The 26354-nt window shown below is 54.6% G+C and overlaps 1 protein-coding gene and 1 long non-coding RNA gene across 3 annotated transcripts; one reads left to right on the forward strand and one right to left on the reverse strand.

The window, feature by feature from the left end:
* Window positions 1-238: 238 nt before the first annotated feature.
* Window positions 239-2861, reverse strand: LOC116739027. Of its 2 annotated transcripts, XR_004345442.1 has the most exons (3): window positions 2692-2861; window positions 1904-1977; window positions 239-682 (listed from the first exon to the last, which is right to left on the reverse strand). It is a non-coding gene; the product is annotated as an uncharacterized LOC116739027 (long non-coding RNA). The 2 variants fall into 2 exon arrangements; XR_004345441.1 differs by having other exon boundaries at window positions 239-1977.
* Window positions 2862-3059: 198 nt separating this feature from the next.
* Window positions 3060-25589, forward strand: MSI1 (musashi RNA binding protein 1). Its single transcript, XM_032602715.1, has 15 exons — window positions 3060-3183; window positions 3353-3393; window positions 3956-4037; window positions 4136-4220; window positions 7096-7137; window positions 8650-8742; window positions 12373-12421; window positions 13571-13653; window positions 14148-14265; window positions 16815-16895; window positions 18108-18164; window positions 20961-21029; window positions 21830-22017; window positions 22470-22533; window positions 23827-25589. Exons 1-14 carry the CDS (start codon window positions 3125-3127, stop codon window positions 22509-22511), a joined length of 1089 nt encoding a protein of 362 aa, XP_032458606.1. The 5' UTR covers window positions 3060-3124; the 3' UTR covers window positions 22512-22533; window positions 23827-25589.
* Window positions 25590-26354: the final 765 nt, after the last annotated feature.

Below are 26354 nucleotides of genomic sequence, written 5' to 3' on the forward strand. Positions count from 1 at the left end.
TCAATTTATGAATATCAACTATCATTGCACTTAAGAGATGCAGAAATTCTGCTTAAATGAGAGTTCTGGATAACAGATTAATGGACCTCATTTCCTTCAATTCTTTGCTGAAACATCACCCTCCCTGTGAGAATTTTCCTGATTTAAAATTGCTTATCACCCTCTCCCCCATGCCTCCCACCCTCCCTAGCCCCCTTCCTTCTCCCCAGCGCGTACCAACATGTAACTGACAAATCACTAATTTATTTATCTGTTTATTTATTATCTGACTCCTGTCTCTAGTAAGCAAGTTTCGCCAAGGTAGGTGGTAGGAATATAGCACCTAAGACAGTGTCTGGTACGTAGAAGGTGTTCAATAAATATTTGTGGAATGAATGAATGTGCCAAGTTGCTTCTTGGTGCTTGGGTGGAATGTCATTTGCCCACCGTATTTTTCGAAAGGATTTTTTAAAGTATAAGGCAATTTATGCTTTAATTCTCTCAGTGATTTTCAGGGTGTGTCATACAAGAGAGAAAGAGCTGGAACCGAATCCTCTAATCTCCTAATTCTGGGGTTTGGGCCAGTTGCTCTAAAGATCGTTTTTTCTTAATACCGCTGAGATCTTCAATTTACTGTGAGGATCATCCATTTACAGCTGCATTGTCCTGGGAGGGCTACCTCTAGAAGTACTCCTCACCCCTGCTGTGAACAAAGTGGAAGGAAGCAATGAGACTGGGATGAGAACCTGCAGTGAGAACCAGCAGTGGGAGGGGACTTCTGTAAATTCACCCCACACGTGACAGGTAGTGACAACAAGTAGAAACTTCCTCCTCTGAGGTCCTGCATGAGGATGCTAATAAATGGTTCCTATCTCACCGGGCTTGGCTGGCTCTGCACAAATGACCCTTACCCGTTTCCTACCCTCCCAAGAGCACCAGCACCAAAATCGATGCTCACGGGCACTTTGGGGCTCCCTCCTCCCCGCACCTCCCCACTGGCCCCATTTTACACACAGGAAACCTGAAATTTAGACCCAGGAATGGTCAGTTCCCTAACACCGGAGGTGCTCTCTGCTGACCCTTATCCATGTCTCTCCCAAGACACACCTGATGTTCCAGTTTGCATTAAGATGGTGAGAAATACCCTGTGTGGGGTGCCCCGCACCCCCAGTTCAGGGGATTCTGAGAAATTGTGGGACCAGTCAGATGATAAAAACAGGAAAAAGCAAGTTTGTTTTTAGTGTTATGCACACAGGGTGGCAGGATATACCTGCTGAGTGTTCCCAGAAGGTCCCTGAGGAAACCATTAACCTGAGTCTCTCCTGTTCTTCTACTAGAGGTGGCTGGGGTGGGGTGGGGGCAGGGAAAATATACTGAGAGGAGGGGGATGGGCATCCTTCCAGAGGTCAGGGTTACATTGCCCAGAGCTCCTGCACACGTTAATAAAAGGTGGCTAACTTGAGGATGGAGGTCAAGGTGAGCAAGGGGCTCGTCATCAGGGATTGTCACTGGGTTACACAGAGTGGATTGAAGAGTGGGGGGGAAGGAGTAGGAGGTGAGTTGGGAGGGAGGGGGTTGTGTGGCACTGAGACCTGCAGCAGTGTTGGGGATTTGGGAAGGAGTGGCTGCCTTAGCCTCTGACTTTGACCCTTTCTTGGCTGGTTTCAGCCAAGGAATTGAGGAGAGGATATGGATTTGGAGAGGTGGCGGATAGGGAGAGTGGCCTGGGTCCGGAGGTGATCCAGGATGGACTTCCTCGGGGTTCCCAGGCTAGAGGAGGGAGCTTAAGGCGTGGATGAGATGGCCCCCAGGAGGCTGGGGTGAAAGCACTGGTGGATCTCAGAGACCCAGAAGATGGGGGTGTGGGGAGAAGGAAGACGGGAAGGCGTTTGCCTCCACGGGAGTACTCTAAATTGAGACGGACCGAGAGAAGTAACTCCAAACGCAGTGGGTAGGCAGCCTAGGTTCTTCCAATCCGATGGAGTGGGGCTTAGAACTCTGCAAAAAAAAAAAAAAAAAGGTGGGGGGGTCATTCAGAGGGGAAGGTGCACAGCGGAGGCATCGAGCTCCTAAACTGGAAACGGGAGACTCTGGAGGCGCTGACCTTTCCCCCAGCCTCGGTGGGGAGTTGGGCGCTGAGCCTCTGGAACCTGCTTTCCCAAATCCAGACAGAAGTCCGTGTAGGGCTGACACGAGGGAGCCGGGGAGTGAGGGAAACTGTGGCGACTCCTCACACTGGAGGGGGTTGCGGGCAGCGGCAAACCAAGAACCCGGGCTCGGGGCAGGGGGTTTCTCTACAGACTATAGAGTCCACGGCTGAGGACGGAAGGGATTTGGGGGACCTGAGAGGGATTCCCAGAAAGGGTTGAGGGGAACGGACACTATTTCTACCGCGGTGCTGAATGAAGGCTCCCCGCTCGGGACGCGAGGCACCGAGACGGTTCCCCGAATTGGATATGGGGGATATGGGACACTGGGAGCGGACTGAGGGCCGCTGAGGGGGGAACTCTAAATTAGGTTCGGCGGAAACTGGGGGCTCGGAGGGTGATTCTCGCTCGGACCGGGGGAATGGAGGGATCCTCACCAGTCGGAACGTGAGGGGATTGGGGTCTATCTCCCTCCCGACCCAGGGAGATTGGGGACCTCTTAGATTCTGGATAGCGGGGACCAGAGAAGAAGGACTGGGGGGCCCCAGATCCGGAACCGAGCTACCTTGAAGGCACCGGGAAGCGCTTCATTCCGAGAGGGCGTTCCCGCGGCCCGGCCCCCGTGCCAGGGTGGATGGGGGGTGCGGCCGCGCCCAGGTCCCGGCCCGCCTCGGGATTCGGGGTCTCTCTCGCCCTCGGGGACCCGGGAGCCCGGCGGGAGCGGGGTCCCGGCGCCGCCGCCTCCGCGGGCGCCCGGGCGGACCGGCGAGCGCTGGGATTTATGCTCGCAGGGCGGCGGGGGGAGGAGCCGGCAGGTCGGCCCCCGGCGGGCCCTCCCCTCGGCCGTCCCCGCCCGCCCGCCCGAGCGGGGTCGGGGGAGGGGGCAGCATGGCCTGTCCGTCCGGCCCCCTTCGCCGCGCTCCTCATCTGCCCCGCGCCGAGCGCTGCCGCCGCCGCCGCCGCCGCCGCTCCGCTGCCCGCGTCGCCCGCGGCTCCCGATGGAGACTGACGCGCCCCAGCCCGGCCTCGCCTCCCCGGACTCGCCGCACGACCCCTGGTACGGCCCGGCCCGGCCCGGCCCGGCCTTACTGGCCCGCGCCCGCCCCGGCCCCGCCAACATGGCCGATCCGGGTCGGGCCGGGCCTCCCCGGGGCCCGGGCCCGCGCCCCCTGCGCCCGGGCGCCCGGCGCTCACGCGGGCCCTTTGTGTCTCTCCTCCTCCCGCAGCAAGATGTTCATCGGGGGACTCAGTTGGCAGACTACGCAGGGTGAGCGAGCCCGGGAGCGCCCGCCGGCCCGGCTGGGCACCCGGGACCCCCCGGCGCCCCGGAACCGGACACCCCAGCCCGGCCCTGCGCCCCGCTGACCCCGGGCGCCTCCGCGCCCTGTTTCGCGCCCCGCCCGGGGACCCCGAGAGCGCAGGGCGATCGGCTAGCGCGCACGGCCCAGCGGGTGGAGGGGAGGAGATGAGGGGTTCAGGGGGCATCGGGGGGTGGGCTGAGCCCCCGGGACCCGCCGGCGGCAGCGCCAACTCCGCTCGCACCTGCGGCTCAAACTTTTGTGAGGCGGCTCCCGGAGCGGCGGGAACCCGGCCGGAGCCGTCCCCCCTCCAGCCCAGCTCGGCCCTCGGCTTCCTGGGGCCCCCAGTGGGCGCCAGGAGGCTCCACGGGAGCCGGGTGAGGACCGGGGGTGGGGGAAGCGGTGGAGAGCGTGCAGCCTGCTTGGCGCGGGGGCGGCCGGGCCGAGCCGGGGTCACTGGGGGCAAAGGACGCGGGAAGGGGGGAAGGGCGCGGGGCGCGGGCTGGTCCGAAGGCGGGTGTGTGGTTACAGAAGGGCTGCGCGAATACTTCGGCCAGTTCGGGGAGGTGAAGGAGTGTCTGGTGATGCGGGACCCCCTGACCAAAAGATCCAGGTGAGCCCCTCACCCCCTCCTCCTGCTCCCGGCTCGCCCCCCTCCGCCGCCACTCACTGCCTTGTAACCATCTGCCTCTCCCTCACTACCGCGCGCAGGGGTTTCGGCTTCGTCACTTTCATGGACCAGGCGGGGGTGGATAAAGTACTGGCGCAATCGCGGCACGAGCTCGACTCCAAAACAGTGAGTGGCCCTAGGGGCTTCGGGGGTCCTTTGGGAGAGGGAGGTCGCTGGAGGAGAGGGTCAGGCCTCTCCCCAGGGGACAGCTGGATGGGGTCCTGAAGGAAGGAGGGAGTTTTCTGAGTAGAAGGGCTGCCACACTCTGAAACTTTGTCACTAGAGTTGAGGGGAGACGGAGCAGGAAAATCCCAGGCCAGCCAGGAGATGTTACACCCCCCAACCCCTCCAGTACCGGTGAGGGAAAATGCAGCTACCATCCCCTTCTTGTACATACTAAACTTGATGCCTCAGAGAGGAGTTTGGGGTGGGGCTAGGTCCCACCCCTAGCCCAAATTGGGTGAGTCAGGGCTGCAGTGACCCACCCGTGGCTTCTCTGAACTCTAACTAGTATTTGGCTCCCCCCACCCCATTCCAGACCAATGGCAAAGCATCACTGAATCCCCCTCCCTTCTTCCTTCCCTCCCTCCTCCCCTGACTTTTGGTCAATGAGCTCCTTGCTTTGTGTGGAAGACGTGAACCTGCTTTGCTCATGAAGGGATTTATGAGAAGGGAGCTAGCTTGCCTGGAGACAACCCTTTCCAGCTAGATCTGAGGAGAAGCTGCTTGTTGGGCATTCAAACTCCAGGAACATTTTGCTGCTGTCTCACTGCTCCCCCAGTGTCTTGGGCCCTGCAGGGGGCGCTGGCACAGGCCCCAGCTCAAGGGGAGAGGGAAGAGGAGAAAGCAGAGGAGGGGTTCCTCTGTGATGGGGTGACTGTCTGCCAGGGGCCGGGACAGTGCGATCTCTCACCACACTCCCCCACTCTCCTCCAGCCCTGGGCCTCCCTGCTTGGGTCAGTCATTGGCTCCTGTTTACCTGCAACAATAGCTGGTTGTGCCCAAGAATTTGTTAAATTACCTCCTGTCCCCGGCTCCTGTTATCTCTGCCCAGTGGCTCCCACTCCTGCTCGCAGTAATGAGCAAATGAGGCCAGGCCTCAACTTTGCCGGCTCTGAAAGGATCTTCTTGGCGCAGACTGAGTGACCCAAGCTGGGAATGGAGAGACAGTGGCCTATTGTTTTTGGTGATTATCTGCCATCAAGCTGCCTGTTCTCCTACCATCCCCTGTCCTCAGAATGCACTGATGACTTCTGCAGCGCTCAGGAAGCAGAGATTTTGGGGCTGGGGCTGGAGCTGAGGGTGGGGGCATGGAAGATGGATAAGGGGAAGAGAGAGGGGAGGAAGGAGGATGAGATGGGCATCCTTCTGAGATTCGGGACTTGAAAAGGGCAAGGGCTTTGTGTTTGGCATTCTTCAGCCTGGGAAGGGAGGTTTATTGTGGGGAGTTTATTTTGGGTTCTGACTTTCACCTTTTATTTACTTGTTGGGTTTTATGTTGCCAGCTGTGAGTCAGAGTGGAGGTAAGGTGTGTCAGGGATTGGGTGTGTGTGGCTCTGCAGGACATAGCTTGGGTACCATCTCCCCATCAGTGTCTGCACATGGGGACTGTCTGAGGTGTGCTCTGGCAGGCTCCAGGAGAAAAAGAAGGACGAACATGTCCATCGAGGTACGAAATCATACCTTCGGACAGGAGAATGGGCAGCTGTGATTATCCCTGGAGCCCCTTGGCAGTTGGGGAGAGAGGAGGCATTGCCCAGTGTGGATTTTGGAGGTTCCTTCTCTGTGGGTAGATTCCAGAGGGGGAACCAGGGAGGCTGGCCCTGGTTTGTGCCATTCAGGCAGGGAGGGACCAGAACCTGTTGCCTAGAACTAGGCTGAGTTTTGAACGGAAGGAGCTCTGGGGAAAGATAGATCTTCCCTGCGATTGGCTGGTGAACTTCTGAGTGGTTTCCACCCATGTGAGTGGCAAGAAACTCTGAAATGACCGGGCCTCATAGGTCGTGCATTGATCACAGTGTCTCGTGCTCTGGCTTTTGCTGTTTGTCAGTACGAATATAGTACCCGGGAGTACCCAGGTGCATCTTGCTTTTCCCCTTTGGTTGTTCACAGCCAAGGGCAAAGGTGGCCTGCTGGTAATAGCACCTTTGTTTGTGCAATGAAGGGCAGTTCACAAAGGAATGCTTTCACCTGCATTATCTCATTTGATTCCTTGCAGCTCCCTCTGGGAAAAGTGGGTGCTATTGTCCCCACTTTGCAGATGGGGGAACTGAGGCTCAGAGGGATCAGGCAAGTTACCAAGATCACAGGCTTGGCCAGGGGCCCAAAGTTTCTGAGTTCAAATCCCGTGTTCTTGCGTGTCACCAAACCTGCGCTCTGCTTCACCCCAAGCCGAGCTGTATTATCAGGGAACTGTTTGTTTGTGGCCTCAAGAAGGGCTGTTAGATGTCGATGGTACTGGGAAAACAGAACTGAGTCTACCCTTGGTGGTTTATGAACTCTTATCTTGAAGCCTTTTTCAGGCAAAGAGTGTTTCCATTCACAAGGCTTCTGAAGTCTGGATCGCATACCTCACCAGGACAGGTATCTGTCAGGCAGGAAGGCCCTCGATATACCTGGTGCTGGAAGGAATAACACTTTGTTTACTTTTTTCTGGTTCTTGCTGAGGGCTAGACAACAAGTGCTTTGTAAGCATTACCTCAAATAATCAGCAGACAGCCCTTTGAGGTGGATGTTAGTATTGGCCCATTTTGCTGGTGAGCTCAAGCCTGAGGCTCAGAGAGGTTAAGTAATTTGTGCAAGCTCTCACAGCTGGGAAGCAGTGTAAGTGGGATTTGAACCCAACAGCCTGGCTCTAGGGCCTAAATGCTTAACTGTTACATCTTCCTGCCAGAGGCTGTGGTGGTTTCTGTCACCTCTGTGTCCTGGGATGAGAGAGGTCCTCAGATCTTCAGGCTGAGTGTGATAACCAACGCCCCTCTACCTCTCTCTTCCCTTTCAGATTGATCCCAAGGTGGCCTTTCCTCGGCGAGCACAGCCTAAGGTAGGTATGTGTGTATCTGGGAGCAGCTCTGTACAACCGGCAGTGATTTTCCCAGCATTCCCTTCTATGGAAGAGGCTTCTGGTTGGAGTGTTAATGCCATGGACTGGGATGGGAGGAGGGAGGACTCTTCACGTCCTTGTTCTGTGAATTGCGGCCACCATGCATTTTTCCGTCTGTGCTCTGGGGTGGACTAGAGAGAGGGGGCTGCATATATTGAGAGAAGAAGGAACCCCTCAGGTGATTCATTGCCCTGTATTTGAAGCCAGTACACTTTGGACCCTGAGTCTAATTCTGACTCTGGAGATCACAGCCTCTGTGCCTAGCACCTCTGGGGGGTCAAACACAGCCCAGACTTGCCCTCTGAAGCTGAGCTAAAGTCAGGCCAGGGAGCTACCTCTGACCCCCCAGTTACCACCCCCCACCTCTGGGGTGAGGTGTGTTGGGCTTGAAGAGTGGGAAGGGACCATGGTGTCTGACACCTGTTATCTTTCAAGTTGGATGACTGTGGCTGCCCTCCCAAGTATTCTTTTTCCCTGGTGCTGTGGCGAGTTTTTCTGGGTGTATAGAAAACAGATTTCTGAGCAGTTGAGCTATACAGAACTCAAAACTTTTGGTGCAGGACAGGAGCCTATTCCAGAGCCCAGGGCAACTAGCCACATCTTAATTTTTAAGCAGTCGAAAACAGGAAACAGGCGGAAGGCTGACTATAGTACAGAGATCAAGACCCCTGAGTCTGCTGATTTATCATGTGTCCTGGGACTAGGTCCCTCCTCAGAAGATCTCAATTCCTCCTTTGCAAGGGGTCAGTGGGAAGTGGGATGCTTTAAGATTTTGAGTCATGGTGCCCAGCTCCTGCCACTGCGAAGGGAGAGAGGCAGGTTTTAGGAGACAGGAAAAGGGCATCACTGAAAGAGTCCAGCAGAGGGCCTGAAAGCAATTATGAAGCAGGTATTTGAAGGAAGCCGCACCAGGGAGCACATGGTCGGAATTGGGTTAATTCCATTAAGCAGTTTGGTGACAGAAGGTGCTTTAGTGTTAGGATGGGGCTGGGAATTGCCATGGATTAGCCATGCGCTCCTGGGGTAATTAGGACCATGTGTTCTTCGTAAAACAGGGCTGGGGCCACGGGGCAGCCAGAGGTTGGGTTGGGAGGAGGTTGATGAGGAAAATGTCGGTGTTGAGTTCAGGGGGACCCTGGGATGGGCCTTGGCCTCTCCCAGGAGGGGCTGGTGGGGTCTTTGAGGTAGGCTGTAGGTCTGGGTCACTAAGCCATTCCCCTTCCTGACACAGACCCCAGGAAGCGAGCCAGCCAGGGTGTGGGGTACACAGCTGCCCGTTACAGGCCTAGAGGCAGGGGTCCAAGGGGGAGCTTGGGGGGAGGGGGAGCTTCCGAGTAGCCGGGGCCACAGAGAGCTTGTCAGCTGGCGCCCTGGCAGGAGGGCTGGAGCCCCTGCTGGTGGCGGTAGGCCACAGGACTCAGATGCCCACTTTCTCATTCCCTCCCCTAACAGATGGTGACTCGAACGAAGAAGATCTTTGTTGGGGGGCTGTCAGTAAACACCACGGTGGAAGACGTGAAGCAGTATTTTGAGCAGTTTGGGAAGGTGGGTCAAAACTGGGGGTGCTGGCTGGGGGGTATGACAGGCCTGTAGAATTTTGGTCAGTAGCAAGTGGAGTCCAGCCAGGTCATTCCAATTCCTGCAAGAGTTGAAAAGGGGGCTGGGTCCTTTTGTGGGTGAGGCTGGGCCAACCCACCGTTCAGGCTCCTGGCCTATCTGTGGGCTTCGGACTCTGGACACGTCCCCAGGGAGAGAAGCCACACAGTAGCTGTCCCTGTTGTTGCCCTTCTCCTGCTTATCTTCACTCTCCTGAGGGAGGCTGTGCTCCCGAAGCCAGTTCAATCCAGTCACCCCTTGGCCTCCTGGGAGTTTGCACCTGTCCAGTCCACGGGCGGTTGTACCTTCCCCCACTCCTTCCTGGTGAGGATGATAAGGAAGCAATAAATATGACTCCCAGTTGTACTCAGGACCCTCCTTGCACAGGTCGGAGCTGAGGGGGAGGGTGCCGATCTCTTAGCTACTGGGGAGGGGCTGAAGAGACCACCCCAAATTCCTGATCAGTCCCGGAGGACTGCTTCTTAGCTCTGAGGTGCATGGAGCTTACATTTCTGGGCCATTTAGTCCATGCAGAAGCAGATGTGGTGACATGAGACAATAGGGTGTCCCCAGAAAGGGGAGCAATGTGAACATCAAGGTCGCATGGAGAGATGGCTAGGAGGGGACCAAGTTTTAAGTCTGGGGCTGAAGTAGGGCTGCTGTGCTTAGTGCTGGGGTCCCTGGTCTTTTCTGACCTGGGACAGGCTGCAGGCTGGATCTCACTTTCCCGTCAAGGCTCTTTCAGTTCCCTGTTAGGCAAAGGGCACAGGAGAACGTGGCTTGGGAATGGGATGTGAGCTGGGGACTGGGTGGGTTTCCAGCCCCCCAACACACACTCCGTCTCTAGGGTAGAAGGGGAGAGGGTGGGAGGTCCCCTGGCCAGCGGATGCCGGCGATGCAAGGGCCAGAGGCCTAGGCTCAGGCGCCTCAGCGGGGACCCGGGCACAGGACCCAGGGCAGGTCGGCCGCCTGGGCCCCAGAGGGAAGGGCGCTCCTGGGAAGCAGCAGGCCCCGCTCGGCTCCGGTGGGGTGTCTTTGTGTCTGAGCGCCGAGCATTAGAGCTCGCACTAATCTGATCCAGCAGCTGTGATTGGAGGCCGCCTGCCCCCGGGGCCGGCGTTGCCATGGCAACCGGGCCCCAGGAGAAGCCGTCAGCGGCCGCGTCTTTTGTTCGGGCCTAAATCGGCGTTGGCATGTGAAACCGGCCCGGGGAGGCCAGGGGGAGCTGGAGAATAGGCTGCCAGGGAGAGAGGGGGACAGCCGGGAATGCCAAGGGCCCCGCGGCGGGGGGCCTCCCGCCCGGATCGAGGGGCCGCCGCCGAGGGGGGAACAATGGTCAGCCGCCATGGCTGCCACTCAGGCTTAGCGGCCGCCGAACTTGGCGGCTCCCACTGGTCAGCAGGCCTCGGCCGCCTCCCCTCCCCCCGCCCGAGCCCCCCTGCCCCTGGGTTCCCATGGAGACCAAAGCCTATTAAGGACACTGGGCTGGGAGCCTCTCTCCCCTCAGCTGGCCCCAGGAGGGGGACACTGGTGGGGGTCCCCTGAACCCCCAGCCACTTTCCTTGCTCTGTGCCCTGGCCTCAACCCCGGTGCCCCACTCTGGGTCTGTCCAGCCAAGGCCCATGTTGAAGGGTCTGGGGGGCCAGCGCAGGTAGAGTGGGAAGGTTGGGTGGAGGAAGGGCTGTGGATTTGGGCTGAATCAGTTTTGGGTCCCGCAGGAACTCAAAGCTGCAGGATGGGGAAGGAGGGTGTGGCTGGTTCATCTACTCATTCGTTCAAAAAATAATCACAGTAGCACAAGTCCAGGTGCTCAGTAGGGTGGTCATGGTCATAACTGACACAGGCACTGTCTTCATGGAACCTTCAAAGCCAGTGGTGTCCAGCTGTTCTGTCTCTAGCTTTGCCACCCTCCCCCATGTGACTGTGGGTAAGCCCCTCTATAATAAAAGTAATAATAATAATAATAATGGCTGTTATTCATTAAGCACTTACTGTATCCCAGGTACTGTGAGTTAAGAGTGTTACACGCACTATCTCATTTAACTCCTCCCTATAAGACACTGTGTATACCCATTTTACAGATGAAGAACTTGAATCATAGAGACATAAAGCTGCTTGCCAAGCTTACTTTCCAATTCCAGCCTGTCCTACTCAAAGCTTGTGCTTCTATCACAAGCCTCCTTTCCGGGTTTCTCTTTTCCCTGTGCTAAACATGCCTTGTCCATCCAGTTTGGACGGTCTAGCTAACTTGGGATGTGGGCTCAGAATGGGTCCATAGCATGGGAGTTAGGGTGGCACTGTGCTGCAGGGCCCTGGGGCAGGAGGCTTCTTGGGAAGGGAGATGTAATATCCCTCTGAGATTCTCCAGGGACCCAGCTGCCTCCTGGGTCAGTGGAGGTGGGGTGTGTGCGTGTGTGTGTGTGTGTGTGTGTGTGTGTGTGTGTGTGGGTGGCCTGGTTCTCCCAGGGGAGAGTCAGGGGCCCAGTGCCGCTTGGTGCCTAAGAAGAACTGGAGGACCACCCAGTTCAGGGGCTGCCCTTTCCACTTTAACAAGGCAGATGACGGCCTGGAAAGAGAGCAAAGGAGAGTGGGGAAGAGGCTGTGCCCCAAGGCCTCAGGAAGTTTTCCTTTATCCCTTGGGTGTCTGACCATTTGGGGGAGGGTCAGCAGCTGGAGTGGGATGTGGAGGGGGGAGAGGCAGTATCAGAGGCAGCCCTTGATTTCCACCGAGGGTGAATCAGACCTTAGCTTAACCCCATGAGACAGCTGACACTGGCTGAAGAATTAAGAGGGCAAGGAGGGAAGCAGCAGATGTAGGCAAAGGGAAGCTCGGACTGCAGAAGGGAAGCAAAGGACTTTGGCTGTCCATGTATCTGAGAGGATGCCTAGAGGGAGTAGCAAGAAGAAAAGACTGGAGTCCAAGGGACCGGGGATTAATGTAGATCCTCCTCCTTCCTCCACCCCTTTCCCCTCCCCCAATCAGTGGGAGGCAAGAAGCCCAGGCACTGAACTCTACTTGCTTTAATTACAGCCTCTAGCAAAAGGAAACCTCAATTAGAGGAAGAGATCTGTACCATGAGAGGGGAGTTGGGTCTGGCTGGAGTAGCTGTCCTCCTGGCCTTTTGCAAAAAGGAAAGAGGCTTTCACTTCCCCACCTCATATCTTACTCCTATATTTTCCCCTCTAGCACCCATTCTATGCCTCCTCCTCCCAGGTTTGATCTGGGATTTGCTGGGTGACCTTGTGTAGGTGACTTCACATCTCTGAGCCCATTTCCTTATCTACAAAATGAGGATCTTACCCTGCAAGGAATATGGAGGAGAGGATGGTGGGGCAAAGTGCCAAGCATATGTTTGGTGCTTAATATGTTCAGGCTGGCCCGTTGAGATTTTGAGGGTTGAATGGTGGTGCTGTGGCACCCAGTTGGGGTTGCAGATGGAAAGCTGTCCCCTACCCAGGGAGCAGGTTTAAGATAAAGCCTGGACTGGGCAAGAGGGGAACGGGTGTCGGAGCCCTTGCTCCTGGGTTGTGGTGGAGGCCCCCGTGTCTGGTGGGTCGTCCACGGTAGCTCTGTTTCAGGTGGACGATGCCATGCTGATGTTTGACAAAACCACCAACCGGCACCGAGGTGAGTTTGGCCCCCTCCCCCTTCCCAGGCCAGGCTGGGGGCCTGTGGTCAGCCAGGGGGCTACAGGTCACAGCTGCCCTTTCATCTCGCCTCCTGACATCCTATCCCCGAGGATCTGCATCCTCTCCGGGGCCTGGCCTTACAGAAGGCTTTTGTCCCGCCGTTTCCTGTGCTAGAAACTTGCCGAATTGCAGACACCCGAGAGGAACAGAGGAGCAGACCTCTCCTCCCCTTGCAGCTGAGCCCTCCACCCCCGCCCCAGCCGGTGTCTGCCTGGGCTTACCTTGTCCCTGGTAACCAGAGCTTAGACCGGGCCACCCCCGGGTCAGGCTGACTCCACAGCCCCGGGCAGTCTGCTCCTGCCACTGCCCCCTCGCCCCACCCATCGGCTGAGCCCAGCCCCCAGGACCCTTGCCCCTGAACCTGTGAGCATCTGGGCCACCGGGTGTACACTGCCTGGTTGTTTTTCTCCCAAGGGCCTTGCCTTCTGAGAAATCCCATTCCAGCCCCTGGGGCACACCCAGGAGGAGGCGGGGTTGTTTCTCCAGTGCCTTCAGAGCTTTTGGGCCTTTTAGCCTGTTTGGGGAGTGGGGTATGTGCTGGTGGGTGTGTGTGTGTTTTTGTCTGTGCATGTGAGGGTGTCTGTGTCTGAATAGTTTTGTAGATCTAGTGTGTCAGAGTAACTGTACGTGTACACAGGGGCCTTTATGCACTTGTGAGCACTGGTGAGTGTCTCTGTGATATATGGGTACCTAGGTGTACCATATATCTGTGTATCTGTGTACAAAAATATATTTGTACACGTTCATGTGCATTTTTAAAAGTATTTGTGTGTGCTCTTTTGCCCTCCTTGGAAAGCATCTGAGGAAGAGAAAAGGCGTGTTGAATGTTGTTTGCATCATAGCTCTGCCTCTTTCTAACTTGCTACGTGGTCTTGGGCAAGTCACTTCGCTGAGCCTTGGTTTTCACATCTGTGATTTGGCAGCTGAAACCCTGTCTCATCGGGTAGTTGAGAGGTTGCTAGGCTGGGAACAAAGCTTCTTGTTAACGCTTAGACATTTGCCTGTGAGGGGGGAGTGGTGTTATTGGTATGACTTGGGGCTGGGTTTTGACCATGAGCCCTGTTCTGAGCCTGCCTTTGCCCTCTAGGGTTCGGCTTTGTCACGTTTGAGAGCGAGGACATCGTGGAGAAAGTGTGTGAAATCCACTTCCACGAAATCAACAACAAAATGGTGAGCCGGGATTGGATGGGGTGGAGGTGCAGAGGGAGACTAGGGAGGGCTCCAGGCTGAGCCAGCCAGGGCTGCTTGGAGGTTCTGCAGGCAGGCAGAGGGGCCTCACAGTCAGTGGGGCAGAGCCAATTCTCCCACCCACTGAAAATCTGGACAGGAAGACAGTGTCCCACAGCTGTGAGAAAGCATGGCTTGTGGGCTCAGAGGGACCGGGTTGAAATCCTTACTCCGCCGCTTACTAGTCTAGTCATTGGGCAGATGACTTCCCCTCTCTGAGCCTCAGTTTCCTCATCTGTAAAGTGAGAGTGGCAGCAGTACCTCCATCATAGGGTTGGTGTAAGTATTCGATGAACTACCGCATGCAAAGCTGATCTCTAGCACTCTGTGATCCCTCCAGAAATGGTAACCATGAAATTAACAATAAAGAGGCCTGCCAGGGAATAGGAGGGTGACCTGCGTCTATAGGAGGGACTGACCACCAGGTCTCATTGCAGGTGGAATGTAAGAAAGCTCAGCCAAAAGAGGTGATGTCACCGACTGGCTCGGCCCGGGGGAGGTCTCGAGTCATGCCCTATGGAATGGACGCCTTCATGCTGGGCATCGGCATGCTGGGTATGTGCTAGGCCTGCATCTGCGGCTTCTTCCTGCCCAAAACTGCTCCCGGGGCTACCAGGGGCTGCATGGGTGTTGCATCTCCTCGGTGGTCTGCCCTGCTGTCTGTCTGAGTGGTTGGGTAGGAGTGTGGACCGAGGATCTCAGGTCTGCCGGTCCTAATGAAGGTAGGCCGATTTGGTTGTAGGGTGCTGCCCTCTGGTGGTGACCAAAAGAATGGTCCAGCTGCTCCTCATTAATTGGTCCTTCTGTCCGTCCGTCCATTCTATTTTTTGTTCACCCATCTGTCCAGTAAACAGTTATTGAGCAACTATAAATGCCAGGCCCTATGCCAGGAAGTACAACGGTGACTTTCCTTGGAGCTTTATGGTCTGGCAGGGGAAAAAAATAAGTAAGAACATAAATAAATAGGTTTAGGATGAGAATTATAGGATGCCAAGGGAGCATGGTCATAGCAAAGCTGACCAAGACTTGGAGAAGCTAAGAAGGAAGTCACATTTAAGCTGAGTCTGTGGGTTGTGTAGGAGCTAGTTATGGGAGGGCAGGGAGCAGGGGAGGGAAAAAGTGGTCAGGCAGATGGAAGAGCATTTACAGACCCAAAGGCCTCTGGGAAGGTAGAAAGAAGGCTGCTTCTTCTTGTTCATTCAACTAATATTTATTGAGCAGCTTCTGAGAGAGAGGACCTGCCTTCATGGGGTTTCCCATCAAGTGGGAGACAGAAGTGAATGGGCAGTGTTACCACAGTGATTGGAGGCTGTGGGAGGCCCAAGGAGACACTTAAATCCACCTGGGGGTCAGGGAGGCTCCCCGGAGGAGGTCAAGGTTACCGTGAGCCTTGGAAGTTGAGCACGAATCAGCAGTGCTTGGGACCCACGACTGAGGGTGAAAGTCTGAGCTGGGCCCCCAGGAAGGTCACAGTCTCCCTGGAGAGACAAGATGTATATACACAGAAAGAGAACAATACAACGGGGTCTTTATGCTGGGGATGGGGGAGGGGTGCTCTGGGGACTCATAGGAGGGGCTATAGCATGGGCTAGAGGGTCAGGAGTGGGATCACAGATAGAGGGGTGAGGAATGTACCCGCCAAGTGGAGCATTGTCTTCTCCTGAAGTTTTTTGTTTTAACTTTTTATTTGGAAGTAATTTCAAATTTTCAGAAGAGTTGGAAAAATAAAGTAGTACAAAGACCATCCATATACCCTCTACCAGATTCACCTATCGTTTATATCATACCCATTTTGCTTTTATCATTCTCTCTGTATGTGTATGTGTACACACACACACACAGTACACTTGTGATTTTTTTCCCTGAATCATTTGAGGGTAAATTACATACATTTTGGCCCTTTACCCTTAGATAATTCACTGTGTGTTTCTCAAGGTTAGGGATGTTCTTTCATGAAACCACATTATAATTACCAATTTATACTGAGACAATATTTTAATCTAATCTATTATCTATTTTCTGATTTTACCAGTTGATCCAGTAATGTTCTTTATAACTATTTTTGTCCTCCAGAGCAAGCTCCAGGCTAGAATAAAGTATTGAATTTAGTTGTTCTGTCTCTTTAGCCTCCTGTGGAATATTGAGAAAATTTTCTTTTCAAAGCAATTCATTAGCTGGTTTCACCCCATTTAAAAAGTGGGGGGAAAAAAGAAAACCTCTAACCAGTAGTGAGAATTGTGGTTAAGAGACTTGGAGCCAGTCACATCTGAATTTGAATCCCAATTACACCATTATTACTCACTAGGTGATCTTTCTTTCAAAGCTGCAAATATCTATTATAATATATGTATACTAAGTAGCAGGCACCGTGTTGGTGTTTTGGAGAGACAGAAATAAAAGATGGGAAAGACAGAAAATCAGCACTTAAAGAAATCCTGGGATAAGTTCAGATATTGGTCATCAGTGCTATGAAAGGGAAAAACCAGGGTGACATGATAAATATTGAAAGAGAAAAACCAGGGAGGGTGACATGATGAATACTGTAACTGATGAAAGGGAGGTCTCTTGTGTGATGACCTCTCTGAGGAGGTGACATTTGAGCTGCGTCTTGCACAATGAGAAGGACATAGTTATGTGAAAACCCGGGGAAGAGTGTTCCAGGCAGAGGAATCATCATGGGCAAAGGCCCTGGGATGGGAAAGAGCTTGGTGACTTTGAGAAACAGCAGGGAGGCCAGTGTGGCTGGAGCAAAGTGAGAAAGGGGCAGGGTGTAGATGAGGACAGGATGGAGGCAGGAGCCTGAGCATGAAGGGCCTTGATAAGAGTTTGGATTATTCTCAGCTAATAAGTGTCACCTCTCTGAGCCTTAGTTTCTCTATCTGTAAAATGGGGCTCCTAATAGTACCTCTTGGGATTCTTATGAGGTTTAAGGAGAGAGTCAAGTGTGCAACAGGCTTTGCACAGGGCTTGGCATGCAGAAGGTATATGGTAAATATGACTGATTATTATTCATGATACCAGGTGGGGAGGGAAATGAGAGGCTCACATCCTTCCCTGCTGAGCTGTAGGTAAGGCATCTGACACTGGTCCCCTTGCCCTATCAGGTTACCCTGGTTTCCAAGCCACGACCTATGCCAGCCGGAGTTATACAGGCCTCGCCCCTGGCTACACCTACCAGTTCCCCGGTAAGTTCTTCCCAGTGTCCCTCTGCTGCCAGCATGTCCTTGGTTCCCGGGCAATCTGACTCCTCATGGGCGGTGTCTGGGGGTGCATGGCATGGGGGAGGTCTGCCTGCTGGAGGCTTGGAAGGAAGGGCATGTCTGAGGAAGGAGCGCCTCGCCCCACCCATCCCCCCCCTCTCCAGAAGCTGGGGGGACTCCCCGTGTGGTCCTGCATGGCACCCCTCCCTCCCAGGCTGATCTCTGCCCGCCTCTTGCCTTTCTCTCCTCCCTACCCGCCTCCGGGGTTGCCACTTCCACCAAAAGGGCATTGGGCTTGTGGTGGGGCAACCTCCCTGAGGGCCAACATTGGTTGTGTCCTTACGGACTCACCGATAATGACCATGTGCTATGCTGAGCCCCTTTCAAGGCCGACAAGACCTTTGGAGACCCTGAATGCTGAAAAACAATTTAAAAGCAAGATGATCACCACCCTCATTTGTAATTCAAAATAAAAACAACACTAGGCCTTCTCATAAGTGGTGAGAAGCCCAACGAAGTTCTGAGCTTTCCCATGATGACTATTCAATGTTTTTTTTAATATCAAATTTCATATTTTTGCAAGGCTTTTGTTTGCTTGTTTTCTGGTCTTATTTTTCTAGAGGTCCCTTAAGCACTTGCACCTTGGGCAGTCCAGCTTGGAATCCTCTATACACATGTTGTTGTCTAGTCCTGACAGTAATCTCTGGGGGAAGGCATGGTGATCCCCATCTTCTAGGTGAGGAAATAGGCTCAGAAGGGAAAAGTGACTGCAAAGATGACTCAGCTAGAAAGTGGCAGAGCTGCTCTAGGGTCATCGCTTCCCATCAATGCTACCTTCCCAGCTCCTCCCCCCGCAAAGAAAATAGGAGGAAAGATGGATTCTGGGAGATTTTTTAGTGCAATTTCAAGACTTTTTAGAAAAACAGTGGGAACAGAAGCTCCAGCATCACCCAGTGCCCAGGGTATAGGTGGCAACTCTGCCCACTCTTCCCTTCTCTGTCTGTCTCCCTTCTCTGTGACTGTGTCTCCTTCCCCACCCTTGCCTGCTGGGGACCGTGCTCTCCCCATTCCCAGCTCTCGGGTCCTGTGCATGGCCTGTCCCCCCACCCAGTGTCCCTGTGGGTGCATTTGTCCTCCCTGGGCCACGCCCAAGAGGCCTCCCTGCATCTTCCTAAGCTGTTTTACGTTTCATTTTAGAATTCCGTGTAGAGCGGACCCCTCTCCCGAGCGCCCCAGTCCTCCCCGAGCTTACAGGTCAGTCGCTCGGATTTCGTACACCTCACAGGCCACATGGGGAGAAAAAGAATGACCCAGGAAGCTTCCCAGGGAAAGCTAGTGGGACCCTTTTCTCCTGCCCTCCAGTCTATGAGGATGCAGCAGACTCGGGCACTGGCCAGTCTGTGTAGCTGCATGGCCCTTAAGGGTGGGGCATAGGGCCAAGCCCAGCAGATGGAGGCGAAGTCACTCATTCATCCATTTGACAAATATTTATCTAACGCCTCCCGTATGCCAAGCACCTTGTAGGCGCTGGGAGCCAGTGGTGAACCAGCCAAGGTCTCAAACTCAGAGCAAAGTGGGCCGGGTGGGGACGTCAGGACATGGCAGTGGTCATGGCTCCACTCAGTGCCAGTCAACCCTGCCAGGAGGGGATGCAGACCCACAACTTACAGATCTGATTTTCCAAGAGAGGCCCAAAACCCAGCTTTCACTTTCAAATGAATTTTTCAGTTATTTTCAAATGTTGGCAACCAATTTCAAATTTTTAAACCACTGCAGGCCAAATGCAACATATTTGAGGGCCGAATCCAGCCCGTTTGCAACTTCTGGGCAAGTAGGTGATGTGCTTGGCCATCCTGAACCATTTCTCAAGCTGGAGTTTTTACTTGGGCCAGTCAGCTCAGCTCTGGAGCTGGGGCCGGGCCTGAGGCCCAGGCCAAGGGCAAGGGGCGGGGCGGGGTGGGTGCAGATGAGGTGGGCTGCAAGGGGTTTCTCTGTTCAACCCGCTTCTCCCCCCACCCCATCCCCAGACTCCCCCCCAACCTAGCCGTGTGTCGAGGACGTGAGCGTGGATGCTGCTTTAGATGAGACCTTCCTTCCAAGGGATGCTCAGGGGGGCCCCAAAATGGGGGAGGGGAAAGAGGAACCTGGGGTGAAGGAAAGGGAGGGAGTCCTGGTGGTGGGGCTAATAGAGGCTCTTCCCTGAGCAGAGTGAGTGGGGGAGTGAAAAGGGGTCTTTCCTACTCATTTCAGAACTCTTGTGTTGAGGACCTACTGTGTGAGACACTGCCAAGCCCTGGAGGCAAAGCAGGGACCAGACACCCAAGCTCTGATCTGCAGAACTTGTGCTCTAGAGAGAGAGAGAGAAATGCTTATTATACAAATGAGTAACGCTTTACTGCTGTGATAAGAACATGCTGGATTTGCTTTGTGGAAATGCCTAACTGGGCCCCAGACTAGACCTCAGAGCCCAGCCCTGCTGTTAAAGAACCGAGGGAAGAAATATCCCCTCTGAAGACATTTTGGCCAGTGAGGATGTGGGTTCAAGGCTAAGCAGTTCTTGGAGGTCTGGGGTCCAGACTATTCCCTCGCCTTCAAGAGACGAGGGTGTTTCCTTCGTGCATTTAATCAATATTTTTTGTGCCAAATGCTGTTCCAGGCAGTGGGGTTTCAGCAGGGAATGAGACAGACGAGACCCATGCCCTCCTGGAGCTGATAGTCTAGTGGAGGGAGACAGGAAAAAACAAGTAAATAAACAAGTATCAGATACTTTCTTAAGGTGAGAAGTTCCACAAGGAAAATAAAACAGGGAGATGTGCTAAAGTGTAAGTGTCAGGGGCGAGGGGCTGCCTCAGCAGGGGTGGTCAGGGAAGGCTTCTCAGAGGAGGTGACGTCTGAGTGAGAAAGTGCCAGCTCTATGAAGACCTTAGGCAAGTTGTCTCCCAGCGGTGCAGGAATGCTATCCTAAATTTTAATCCCCTGGCCCAATGGCCTAGCCAAGGACTTTCAGGGTTATTTTTCAGGGTCCCTAGCATCAGGTCCAGTTCAGGGCCAGGGTCACCAAAACAGCCCCCAGGGGCACATCTTGGGACGGGAGAGGGCAAATGCAAACTCCCCAGACCCTGGCTCTGGTTGGGATTGTAGCTTCTCAAGGGCTGCAGTGGCAGAGCCAAGCGGCAGGGGGCGCTCACCCCCAGGCCTGAGGGAGCTCCAGACTCATGCCAACCAATTATTTAAGCAGAGGCCCCTCCTAGTACTGTTCCTTCAGCTGACACTTATTAAACACCAACTGTATGCAAGGCAGGGTGCTAGGCACTGCGGAGGTGGGAGGGGGGTAGACAGCAAACCAGGGAATAGCCAGATCCCTGTGTCTGAAGAGGGGGTCAGAGAAAAGGGGATGAGGAGACTTGGAGGAAGGAGTGGTCATTTCTGCCTCGGTGGTGGTCAGGGGCCCCTGAGGCAGGGAACTGCGTGTACACGATGTATCGAGGACATGCTCACGGGAGAAGGGGAGCGAGGGGAGCCGGCCAGGCAGCAGAAGGAGTGAGATGGGCTTGTGGCCTGGACTGGAGTCTAGCTTCAGCCGGATCCCACCGGGGGGTAGGGGGGGATTAATACACCTCCTGGTTGGTCCCTTGGGGCGACAGCCTGGCTTTTGGTACCCGTGTCAGTCAGTCACTGGCTCCAGTTGACTGGGGTTGGGAAGAGGGACATAATCTCTGTGTACCCCTGAGCTAAGTAGCCCCCGTCCAGACAAGGGCCCTCCCTGGAGAAGGGGGCAGCTGCAGGCGACGCTCAGAGCAGCTCATGGGGGGTGCACCACCCGCACCCGCTATGAGGTTTGGTTGTTCAAGTGTGTCCGAGAGAGAGGAGAAGCTGAGGATCCCTGGGAGGCAGGCGATCCTTTCGCCTCCCTTTCTCCAAGAGAGTCCTTCTGCCTGACCCCAGGGCTGCACTGACCCCTCCGAGGTGGGGTAAGGCTGGAGAGGCTCTGCCCTCATCCCCTGCTGCCCCTCAGCCGCCACGCTGAAGCGCCCATACCTTTCCTTCCAGCCATTCCTCTCACTGCTTATGGACCCATGGCAGCGGCAGCGGCAGCAGCAGCTGTGGTTCGAGGGACAGGTGAGGCCTTCTGGGGTGCAGGAAGCAAGGGAGGGGGGCAGGGGGCAGAGAATTCTAGAGGGGTGAGGAGGTGGCCACTGCCACCCCTCTTCAGAGGGACCCACTTATTCATTCACTCAACGAATATGAACTGAGCACCTGGCAGGCTGGCCAGGAAGGAGACTGACTTGGTCTCCGCCCTCCAGAGCTTACAGGCTGGTGGGGCATCAGATGTTAAAAAGGCAGTCACACGGAAGGATAATACTGCCCGCTAGGGGATGTCAGCTGTCAGAGGAGCTCACAGGCCTCTCAGGAAGGCTTCCAGGAGGTTGCACCTCTTAACTTCGCATTTGAAGGCAAACAGGAAGAAAAGTATTCCCAACAGAGGGAAGAGCAGGTGCAAAGGCTTGGAGGCCAGTTAGCATGGGTGGAGTGCAGGAGTGGGGAGTGGGGAGGAGGTGGGATGAACCGGGTCCTGGGGAGACCCTGAACATTTTAAGCAGCAGAGTGATGTCCATTTTAGAAAATGCACGCAGCTGCAGGGTGGGTACAGGTGTGAAGGGGCTCCAGAGGGGAGGGGAGGTCAGTGAAGAGGCTGCTGAGTGGTCAGACAAGAGATGATGGGGGCCCGAGCTGGGGCTGGTAGGGGGGGTGGATGGACCCTGGAGGATTTCTGGGTGGCGTCGCACATGCCCCTCTGGGTTGTGGGAGTGAGGCAGGGGGGAGGGGCCAAGGTCAGGCTGGGTGGAACGGATTGGAGGGGATGCTGGGGGGTCACAGCGGGCGCCGGGGCTATCACCGTCTTCTTTCTGGGTTGCCAGGCTCTCACCCCTGGACGATGGCTCCCCCTCCAGGTTCAACTCCCAGCCGCACAGGGGGCTTCCTGGGGACCACCAGCCCGGGCCCCATGGCCGAGCTCTATGGGGCAGCCAACCAGGACTCGGGGGTCAGCAGTTACATCAGCGCTGCCAGCCCCGCCCCCAGCACTGGCTTTGGCCACAGTCTTGGGGTGAGTGGCTGGACCTGGAGGACCCTGAAGTTGAAGGAGGGAGAGGCCTTGTCTGTCTGTGGGGGCAGAAGGGAGGCGAGAGATGACGGATGGAGAGAGTGTCACCAACCAAGGAACAGTGAGGGTTATCATTCAGTCATTCAGTGGACATTTAATGATCTCCTTCTGTATGCCAGGCATTAGGTGTGCTCTGGGGATACTGTGCAAATGAGACTCACCATCTCTGCCTGCATGGAGGCTAGATTCTAGCTCAGGGGTGCCCTACTTTTAACCAGGGTACTGGTTAATGCAGATTCCCAGGCCCTACCCTGGAGAATCTTTTAGTGGGGGCGATATGGGCAGGGCTAGAGAAGGTCTGTGGCTCACCTGGGGCTCCTGTGAGAGACGGAAGGAGCCCCTAGGCTTTCTCTGCTGCCCCCAGGAATCTAGGAGTCAAATTCTTTTCTTTCCAGGGCCCCTTGATTGCCACAGCTTTCACCAATGGGTACCACTGAAGCAGGAGGCAGGTGGCAGGAGGTGAGGAGGTGGGCAGGGGCCTTGGGGTGTGGGTGGCACTGGGAAGGCTAGTACTGGGCAGCCTAGTCTGGGACATGGCCCCCGTCCCTGCCTTCACGGAACCCACAGCCCAACGAGGAGACAGACCTTCATCCCAGCAGTGGTCAAAGAACAGGAGAAGCGGCTCCATAAAGAATGTACACAATAAGGCAGAATGTGCTGCCTCTCAGGCGAAGATTTCTTTCTTCAGCACCTTTTTTTTTTTCTTTTTTTTTTAAATTTTTGGCCGCGTTGGGTCTTTGTTGCTGCGCATGGGCTTTCTCTAGCTGCAGCAAGCAGGGGCTGATCTTTGTTGCGGTGGGCGGGCTTCTCATTGCGGTGGCTTCTCTTGTTGCGGAGCACGGGCTCTAGGCGCGCGGGCTTCAGTAGTTGTGGCTCACGGGCTCTAGAGCTCAGGCTCAGTAGTTGTGGCGCACGGGCTTAGTTGCTCCGCGGCATGTGGGATCTTCCCGGACCAGGGCTCGAACCCCTGTCCCCTGCCTTGGCAGGCGGATTCTTAACCACTGCGCCACCAGGGAAGTCCCCGAAGATTTTTTAAGATTGATGATGCCCAGCAATGTTAAGGGGGGAGGACAATCTGCAAATTGGCTCAGGTTTTCCAAAGGGCAGGTTTATCCGGACTAAACATTCATGCCCTTAACACAACGATTCCACTTCTAGGCATTTATTTTTAAAACTGCAAATAACTGAAATGCCCATCAACAAGAGAGCAGTTAAACAGACTGCATGCATGCAATGGAGTATTACTCAACTGGTAAAACAGGATACTTTCAACATATATGCGTATACAGAGAGTGAGGGGACGGGAGGACCCTGCACACACAGTCATCATGCTGTGTATGGTGGGGCACTTTGTGACCCAGTGACACTTCCTTTGTTCATTCATTCATTCATTCAAACAACTATTTATTGAGCACTATTCCAGAAAAGGGGAAGGTAGAAGACAGACAAGGCCCCTCTCACTCTACAGACAAAAATCAAGTGAGCAAGTGAGATCATTCCAAATCGTGTGTGAGGGGTCTACCTACTTTAGGGGTTCAGAGGGCATCTCTGAGAAGGTGACGTTTGAACAAATCCAGCCATTCAAAACTCTATGGGAAGGAGGGTTTCAAACGGAACAGAAAATGCGAAGTGTACGAACAAAGCTTGCCTAGGAGGGGATTAGGGAAAGAGGGCTGCAGGAGGATACCTGTGCTCTGGGGGCCGCAGAGAGGCGCGGGGGCAGCACGACCATAACCTGCCGCTGTGTTCCAGCGCCCCGGCCTGCAGCTGACTGAGGACCACGAGTGAGCCAGCAAGGGGGCGGGGACACCTCAGCCGCAGCCGCCTTCCCCTCCCCCGCAGCGACTCGGACGCGACCGTCTGCCCCGCCCCCCCTCCCCGGCCCCGGCCCCTGCCCTGCTGCCCGCCCCCGCCGGACATCCATCGTCTGGCTCCCCTACTAACCTCCCCCTCTTCTCCAGCCTCCCCTGACCTGCCCTGCCGCTTTTATTTATTTTGGATTAGCCAGTTGCCCCCCACCGCCCCTGGTTCTCCCCTCCCCTGTCGTGTCTGCACCCCGCTCTCCTTGCCGCGCCCCCCTAGGACTCCCGAGAAGGCTTTTGTATTTGTGCATAGCTAGAGTGAGGGCGGAGGGGGCCTGTTACAGGCCGCAGCCACAACCCTGGTTTTTTATTCCGATTTTCCCTCCTTTTCTCTTTCCTTTTTTTTTTTTTTTTTTTTAAAGAAACCGTTTTTTAGGTTGTGAATGTGAAGCCCCAGGCCGCAGGGGGCAAGGGGCCAGGTGCCCCCCCCACCAGCTGAGAACAAAATGTCTATGTGGGTGCGGGCCCCTGGCCAGCTCCCTCCAGCCCTGGAGAGGAGGACAGGGCTGCGTAGGCCAGGCCCAGCCCCTGGAACCATCCCGTCCTGTATCATATGTAAATACTGTGAGGTGAAGCCCACACCCCTCTCTAAGACCCCTTGGGGATGAGGGCATCGCCTCACCCCACCTGGCAAAGGTCTCCCCTCCACCGTGTTTCTCTACCTTCCTCAGACACCGTTACTGTAAGCTTGCAGGCCTCAACTGTGGCCGAGTCAGGCCTGCTCTCTCAGGCCCTAGGGGTCAAGGCCTTGGGCCCGCTCACCCCGAAAACCCAGTGTGGGAACGAGGGAAGAGAAGGGCTCACCTGGAGCCACTGCTGGAAAGGAATTAACTCTCCAAAGGTCTCCCCCTGCCCCCTACCTAGTCGGGCCTTCATGGTTTCTGCCCTGAGCCCCTCCGTAAGTGGGCATCGGGCGGGGGGGCACTTTGGGAAGGGGCAGACCCCAGGGGAAAGCAAAGGGCTTCTCAGGGAACCCCCAAATTCTCTCACTGAAGTTCCCCACCAGGATGGTCCCGTGGCCAGAGCCCCTTGGCTGCCCCAAGCCCCCCGAGCCCCCTTCAAAGGAAAAAGAGGCTCAGGTCGTGACTCTTCATGAACAGCGAGTGACCAGGCTGGCATGGCAGGGCTGAGGCCCCCCGCCATCGTCCCCCCTCTCTGTGTCCTCTCCCCCAGGTCTGAGGCTGGGGTCCTAAGCTCCCTTCCCCATTATAGTCCCTGCCTGTGGAAACCCCCTTTGGAGAGTTAATTGTCTGTGTGAGGTGCTTAACCTATTAGCCCTGAGAACACAAAGCAATAATCTTTGTTACCGAGATGCGCGGCTGTTTGTGTTTTTTTGTTTTTTTTTTTCGTTGTTTTTTTAAATGTTTCCTAATAAAAGAGAAGCTGCATTTTATTGGTTTTTATTTTTAATTTTCTACACATTTGAGCTGAGTCATAAGAGACTTAGCTTCCCTCTCCTCCCCTTCCTGTGATTCCCCCACCCCACTGGGCCCATCCATGGGCTCAGGGCCCTGGAATTCCGTTTTCTGATTTGTTTGGGAAATTTTTTAAAAAGATGTTACACGGTGTTTCGAAGCCAGCAAGTTACCACCCTCCGGTGTCTCTTCTCTCCACATCTGTAACTTCTTTTTCCAGGTTTTATTTTCAGTTTTAAATTCCTAATAAATTATTTGAAAACGGGCCTAAGCTTGTGAGTGTCTTGCATGTCTCTGTGCGTTCAGGTCTAGGTACCCCAGCGATACCCTGTTTTCCCTTCACTTCTCCTATTTTCCTCCTGGAATAATCTTCACCTTCCACTCGACCCAGCTCCCGTCTCCAACTTCTTCATCAGCCTCAAAAGCTTAGTGTTGATGATGAGATACCACTTCACACCCATTAGGATGGCCATCATCAAAAAAACAGAAAATAACAAATGTTGGTGAGGATGTGGAGAAATTGGAACCCCTGTGCCTTGCTAGTAGGAATGTAAAATGGCACAGCTACTATGGAAGACAGTTTGGTGGTTCTTCAAAAAGCTAAACATTGAATTACGATCCAACAATTCCATTCCTGGGTATACACCCAAAGGAGTTGAAAGCAGGGACTCAGATACTTGTACACCAATGTTCATAGCAGCATTATGCACAAGAGCCAAAAGGTGGAAAACAATCCAAGTATCCATCAACAGATGAAATGGATAAACATGGTCTTTCCATACAGTGGAATATTATTCAGCCATAAAAAGGAATGAAGTACTGATACGTGCTACAACATGGATGAACCTTGAAGAATTATGCTAAATGAAAGAAGCCAGACACAAAAGGACAAATACTGTATGATTCCACACATTTGAGGTACCTAGAACTGGCAAATTCATAGAGACAGAATGGGAGTAGGGAGTTATGCCTTAGTGGTTACAGAGTTTCTGTTTGGGATAAT

The sequence above is a fragment of the Phocoena sinus genome, chromosome 14 (genome assembly GCF_008692025.1).
Source record: "Phocoena sinus isolate mPhoSin1 chromosome 14, mPhoSin1.pri, whole genome shotgun sequence".
NCBI classification, from domain to species: domain Eukaryota; kingdom Metazoa; phylum Chordata; class Mammalia; order Artiodactyla; family Phocoenidae; genus Phocoena; species Phocoena sinus.

Excerpts from the sequence above, each read along its gene's own strand:
- MSI1 (XM_032602715.1), top strand. The coding sequence starts at position 3,125 with ATGGAGACTGACGCGCCCCAGCCCGGCCTCGCCTCCCCGGACTCGCCG. Across the intron at positions 4,221-7,095 it reads ACGAGCTCGACTCCAAAACA|ATTGATCCCAAGGTGGCCTT; the intron begins GTGAGTGGCCCT and ends CTTCCCTTTCAG. Across the intron at positions 7,138-8,649 it reads CTCGGCGAGCACAGCCTAAG|ATGGTGACTCGAACGAAGAA; the intron begins GTAGGTATGTGT and ends CTCCCCTAACAG.